This window comes from Pyrgilauda ruficollis, unplaced genomic scaffold (assembly GCF_017590135.1).
Source record: "Pyrgilauda ruficollis isolate IOZ18807 unplaced genomic scaffold, ASM1759013v1 scaffold132, whole genome shotgun sequence".
NCBI lineage: Eukaryota > Metazoa > Chordata > Aves > Passeriformes > Passeridae > Pyrgilauda > Pyrgilauda ruficollis.
This window is the reverse complement of record NW_024511655.1, coordinates 781,160-787,234: the sequence shown is the minus strand read 5'-3', so window position 1 is coordinate 787,234 and position 6,075 is coordinate 781,160. Positions and strand designations below refer to the sequence as shown.

General features: G+C 48.0%; 1 protein-coding gene across 1 annotated transcript; it reads right to left on the bottom strand.

Annotated features, from left to right (window-relative positions):
* Positions 1 to 1,388: 1,388 nt before the first annotated feature.
* FGF4 (fibroblast growth factor 4) lies at positions 1,389 to 4,481 on the bottom strand. Its single transcript, XM_041459199.1, has 3 exons — positions 4,178 to 4,481; positions 3,246 to 3,349; positions 1,389 to 1,565 (listed from the first exon to the last, which is right to left on the bottom strand). The coding sequence occupies exons 1-3, from the start codon at positions 4,479 to 4,481 to the stop codon at positions 1,389 to 1,391; spliced, it is 585 nt and encodes a 194-aa protein (XP_041315133.1).
* Between the last annotated feature and the right edge of the window lie 1,594 nt (positions 4,482 to 6,075).

Here is a 6,075-nt window from a genome sequence, read left to right as displayed (position 1 = left end):
ATTTTCACCATGATTACCCTTACTAAAAGTAAACCATTGGGTAAAGATAGCTCAAACGTGACAAGGCTCAAATAGGATGCAACCGACTCTATCCTGAATACTTTTGGCTACATATGGAAAAAAGAGAGATTTGGGATTATGATTGTTCCCCCAGGCCCTCCTCCAGAACTTTAAGCCCAAGCAGGAAAGTGGGCACCTTCCTGCCATGCAGAATTTTTTACAAGACTGGCTTTGAGAGTTAGTGAGGTAGAAATTAATCAACTTCGTCAGGGAATGAGACAGGAAAAAAAAAAAAAAAGCAGCATATTTCTCCTTCCAAATACTGCAGCAAAAATAATAAATAGTACAAACCAACCTCAATTCCTCATCATCAATCTAAATTCTTTCTGTGGAGCTTGAGTTTGCTACAAACCAGCAAATGCTTTTTCCTTGTAGAAAACTTAGGAGTGTTATAGAGCTCCCCACTCTTTGAAAAATGAATACAGTTTCCAAATAAGAAAGGGAATTGGGTTAGAGTGAAGAACGGCTGGTTCTTTGCCGTGTGTTCCACAGTGCGTTTGCTGGGGGAGGGACGGACGTTATATTTTAGCCTCACGACAAGCAATTGTGCCAAATAAAAGCTCCCATTAAGGGCTACAGTTTATCTGCAGAGAAAACCCCAGCCCCAGCCCTGCTGAGCCGGCAGAGGCATTTCAGCCTCTCCGAGGAGATGGACTGCGGGGCAGTTCAAAGTTCAGCGCTGGCGGAGCTAAAAACAGATTTGTGGGGTAGCTGTGCAGCACCGTGCTCCTGTGCCGGGGTAAACCGATCCTGCTGCAGTGAAATAGCAAAGGGGATCAGGCATTGTGTGTGGCTCCGTGCTGGCATCTGGCATCCCACCCTGGCACCTCCTGCTCCCGGCCAGGAGCCGCGCTGGGAGCCACCGGCGGCTTGGAAAACGCGCAGGGGAGGACAAAGCCACCATAAAACCCAAACAAACAAACCAACAAACAAACTCACACCTGTACAGCAATAAACACCGAGCAACACACAAACAGTGCAAAACGTTGGGAGAGAGGAATTGGATGTCACCTGGCTTAGGACATGGAGTAGCAGCACACCTGTGATAACTCAACTGAATTAAATAAACCACAAAGCAGAAGACTTCTACTGTTGCACCATGAAATGAAAGACCTTGGGTTGGAGGTTTGTTTTGTTTTCAGAGATTAAAATTAAAAAAAAAAAAAAAGTAACTATAAATAAATTTTGTGACAATATATACAAATTTAAATAATTCACTTAAATATTTTACACCTACTCTTGCATAAAACTCTCCAGTAAAAGTGCACCATGTTTCTTTTCTGTTCTGCGTCTTCCCCTGTGCTGAGGTAGGTCTGAAGGGAGATGTCTCAGATTCTAGGAAGAAAATGTGTCACTGTCATTGTGGGAGATACTTTATTGCCTTTCTTTGTTCTTCCATTTTTGCTCAGGGCTATGTACATCCCGGGATAAATCCTGGATTCGTAAGCATTGTAGTTGTTTGGCAGGAGAATCTCTTTGAATTTGCACTCATCATTGAAATGGGCCTGAAATGAAAAGGAAGGAATGAGAGGGAAGGAATTTTAAACATCAGGTGTGGAAATATTCTTGCTACCAGGTGTAAGAAGGTGTGTTGTGGGCAAATGTGCAGGTGAGCCCCCTCCACTTAGTGATCTTTTGATGTGGCCTCTGAAGCTTCAAACAGGACTCAGGAGCCAGAGGATCAATTAGAGATGCTGTACCCAGGCCAGGCACATACACCTAAAGTTGGGAGGGACACCCATGGGAGGGACAGGGTCACCTTAACAGAGCTGAGGTGGGTAGGGCCCAAGCCCAGTTCCATGCTCCTGCTCATTGAATTGCTCCTGGTTGTCCCACCAGCAATAAATTGCCTGAGAGGCTTCAGAAAATCCAGAATGCTGGCACTTTCCTATATTGCTTGAGGAGAAAGAGGCATTTTAAAGCCACTCATCATGGACAGTATTTTTTGCTTCTTTAGATTTAAAATTAAAGGTAGGATTTGGATAACTTAGGTTAATGGATCAGGAAAACAGATCTGACAGCAGGCAAACTTTCAGGGATGTGGTTTCATTAGCAAGTACGTACAAAGAGGGGCAGGTCTTGCAAGTGTCTTATCTGGAAAGGGACAAATGAATTAATCTCTTACTGTTGGGCAAAAACCTTGGGGTTTATGAGAGAGGCCTTAGCCTGCCATGCTGAGCACTGCACTAGGGATTATTTTACCCAGGACACCAAGGCAGCAGTATCCCTAAAAAAGGATGCATTTTGGTGACTGATTCTTCCTGGCTTTTACATAAGGCATAATCCTCTACAACAGGACCAATGGCCCAGAAAATAATTCTGGATACTTCATGCCTTCATGAAAATACACAGTTAATTCTGACATAGTTTGGCTCTTCCTCAGCCCAAGTTTCTTCACTTGGGGAACATGACATGGGAAATTCATGGGTGAGAAAGGAGAGCCAGGAACATGAGTTTAAGACTGTGCTGATCACAGTCACTTGTACAGAGCTGAACTCAAAAGCAGGAAGACAGCTTAACATGAGCAGAGATACACCCTGTTATTGTCCACCTCAAGTAGATTTTACAAGATGTCTCCATCTATTTCCAAAGATCTAACGTAGAAGAAGGTCTGTATTGTCTTCCTAATGGGTCTTCCTTCTCATAAACAGAAGTTCAGACCCCAAGGATGCTGAACTGCCACGGGAACTAACTGTTCAAAGCATTAGCTAAGAGTGATCAATAGGTCACTGATTCATCACCTCATAAAGGGTCACTTGTGGGGCCTGGTTGATCACAAGTTCAAGTGCCCTCTGAGAGATGGAGTGATTGCCACCCCTGCCTAAGGCTGTTTGTACTTAAATATAACTAATATACGGACTAAGCCTAGCTCGTGGTCTTGCCACACAAATGACTGATCTGTTGGTCTGTGAGGTAGGCAAGATGTGCAGCCATGGCTGGGTGACTACAGTTTTTATGTGAGAAGCAAGGAAGTGTAATGCAGAAGAGAGAGTTTCACTCCAAAATCTCAGTAAGCAGCACAACTGGGCAGCACACCTTCTGCTGGCAAGGCAGGAAGGGCTGCTCTGTGCTGTCTGACCCAGGAGGGGCAAGGATGGATCTTGGGCAGCTTCTAGCACCGTGCACACATTTCACCCCACCTGACCACCATCCCCTCCCCAGGCACACACTCAGTGCCTACTTACAGATCCATAGAGTTTGCCTTTGCTATTCATGGCCACGAAGAGTCCACTTTTGACACCAAATATGCTGACCACACCTCTTTCCACAGGAGAAATTTCCAGCAGACCTACACAGGAGACACAGAAATCAGGGGGACAAAAGGGCGTGCCATGGTGTGTGCAGTGATAGTGCTGGGCTCACCCACAGGCTGCCACCCCCAGTGTGGATCCCCACATCCCAGTACTGCTGTGGGTGTCCACAGAACCCCAGCCTCATACCCCACGTGCTGTCCTATGCCCCATGCTGGGACTTCTCTTCTTTTAGCTAAGTATCTATTTTTATTTTGCCCCCAGGCATCCTCTTGTGTAGGCAAGGTTAAAATAAGCCGGAGTATGCTTAGGGCAAATGAAACATTTGTCATCATGCAGCTTACATCCCCACTCCCGGATCTTATTGTTTCAGTTGGATATCAGAGTCATGGGGCCACGGGGTTAAGTCCCCAGCAGATGCTTTTCAAGTCTGGGGGCGAGCTGGGCTCACCCCAGCCCCTGCTTGGAGTGGGCGGCCCACGGCACTGCGGGTCCTCCAGATGTTGAGGCAACACCGACACCTGATGCCTGACGGCGGCAAGGGGACAACACGGCACTGAGCAGCGCCGACGAGCCCCTCCCGAACTGCCGAGGAGCTGCTCCGGAGCTCCCGATGGGGTCCGTCGCCGCCCCGCTACCCCGGGCTCCCGCCACCCGCGGGGGAGCCGAGGGGCGCAGCCCCGCGGTGCTGCCTGCGGCCGGACTTTCGAGTGAGGCTCGAGGTCTGCCATGCACCCACCCTCCTTTCGGGACATGCCGCTCTCCGGGGCAGGTCAGTCGCTCCGCTCCCGCAGAACTGCCCTCCGGCGGTCCCGCGGGCGCGGAGCGTCTCACTTGCCCCGCCGCGGGGGTTGTCGGCGGCTTACTGTATCGATTCTCGCTGTGAATGCCATCGATGCGGCCGTCGGGCAGCACCTGGATGTGGAAGCCGATGCCCACGTTGCAGTAGAGGCGCCGCAGCCGTTTGATGCCCAGGAGGTAGTCGCCGTCGCGGGCGGCGTCGCGGCGCTCCGCCGGGAGGCGAGCGACGGAGCGGGCGAAAAGAGCCGCGTCCCAGCGGCGCTGGCGGGGCCCGGCGGGGAGGCGACCCGGGGGAGACCGGCCACGCACCGCCCCTGGCCACAGCAGCCCTAGGAGCAGCGCCGGTAGCAGCGCCGCGGGGAGAGGCATCCCGGTTTAGGGGCGGGTAGCCACGGGCCGGCCGCCGGTCGCTCCGAAAAGGCGCTCTGCCCCCAGCTCCCACTTTATGCTGAGGTCAAAGAAGGGGAGGAAAAAAAAAGAAAACCAACCAAAAGCCAGGAAAAAAAAAAATTTAAAAAGGGGGAAAAAAGAAGACCAGAAAGCAAAGCGGAGAATGAGGGAGGGAGGGAGCTTAGTGCTCAATCCCCTGAGGATCTGCGGTTTCCCTGGACTGGCTGCATGGAGAGGAAATCCCGGGAGCAAGAGCTTCTGAACTTGATCTCAACTCCAGGAGTCTTGTCTGAAGTGCTGATCTTCTTCTATAGCTGCTCAGCCATAGCGCTTTAGCCCTAGCCACGATATTTATATATCCATGTGCGTTGGTACCTATTACATCACCACCTACTGCTGTCTGCTGCAGCCCTCCGGCTTAGCTGAAAGTCAAATTATCACCCCTAGATGCTTAACAGCTCTGAAGCGTCTTGAAGGGAAAGGGTGAGCAGCACTGGTGCTAAACAAGAGGGACAGCACAAACTTTTAAAAAGAAAAGGTCATATTTTACGTTCATCACAGCAACCTTTCTTTCTTTCTTTCTTTTTCTTTCTTTCTTTCTTTCTTTCTTTCTTTCTTTCTTTCTTTCTTTCTTTCTTTCTTTCTTTCTTTCTTTCTTTCTTTCTTTTATTTCTTTCTTTCTTCTTTCTTTCCTCTCTTTCTCTCTTTCCTTCTCGCTTTCTCTCTTTTCCTCCCTTTTCCCTTTATACCTCCTTTCTTTATATTTTCAAATCCCTTTCTCAAATGCCTACAAATGCAAGATACAAAAATCAAAGAACGCCCAGCACATTTCCCCCCACCACCCAAAACAATGTATGACTATGTAAATCTGTGCCATTTCAGCTTTTTGCTGTATCCAAGCGACATGGTTTACAGTTTGCCGGATGCAGAAAAAAAAAATTCCCTTCATTAAAAGCCAAAAGAGTTTTTGAATGGGAGGTTTAAGAAATGAAAAATGAAAGAACTTGGAAAAAAAAAAAAAAAGCAGCAAACAAACAAACAAAAAAACCCCACCAAAAACCGACCAACCAAAACAAAACAATAAAACCCAACCAAAAACAACCCCAAAACAAAGGAAAGGGCTAACGTTTTAATAAAGAGGAAAACATTTAAAGAGGCAGCAAGTGTTCAAAAGCGGCCATAAAGTTTTTGGTTCTAAATATCCCTTTAAGAAATCTAGAGTACCAGACATGTGGAGCTCCCTCTTGGTCACTGTACTGACAGGGGCTGTGGTGACAAGTTTATTCCAGTGCCTGGGGGCTGCCCACTCGTGCAAGTATTGCTGCACTTTTTAACGGAACAGTTGTTTTTTAATCTTTACTTCCATGCTGCTGCTGCTGCTGTTGTGTTATAATGATGCATTTAGTTCTTAGGTAATTGCTTCATGTGGTTTAGGTTCCTGGAAATGAAGCTCGGTGTTTAACAGGAGGAGAAGTTTTGAGCCCATCAGTTTAGAACTACTTTGCTTCGAGCAAATCCCATCTGTTTTGTAACCTCCGGTAGCTTAAGGCTCGGCCCTCCGCAGGTTTTCAGC

Bases quoted from the DNA above. Each gene is read 5' to 3' on its own strand.
- FGF4 (XM_041459199.1), bottom strand. From the start codon at position 4,481: ATGCCTCTCCCCGCGGCGCTGCTACCGGCGCTGCTCCTAGGGCTGCTG. The intron at 3,350-4,177 runs GTAAGCCGCCGA...TCTCCTGTGTAG, and splicing joins TCACAGCGAGAATCGATACA to GTCTGCTGGAAATTTCTCCT. The intron at 1,566-3,245 runs GTAAGTAGGCAC...TTTTCATTTCAG, and splicing joins AAGGCAAACTCTATGGATCT to GCCCATTTCAATGATGAGTG.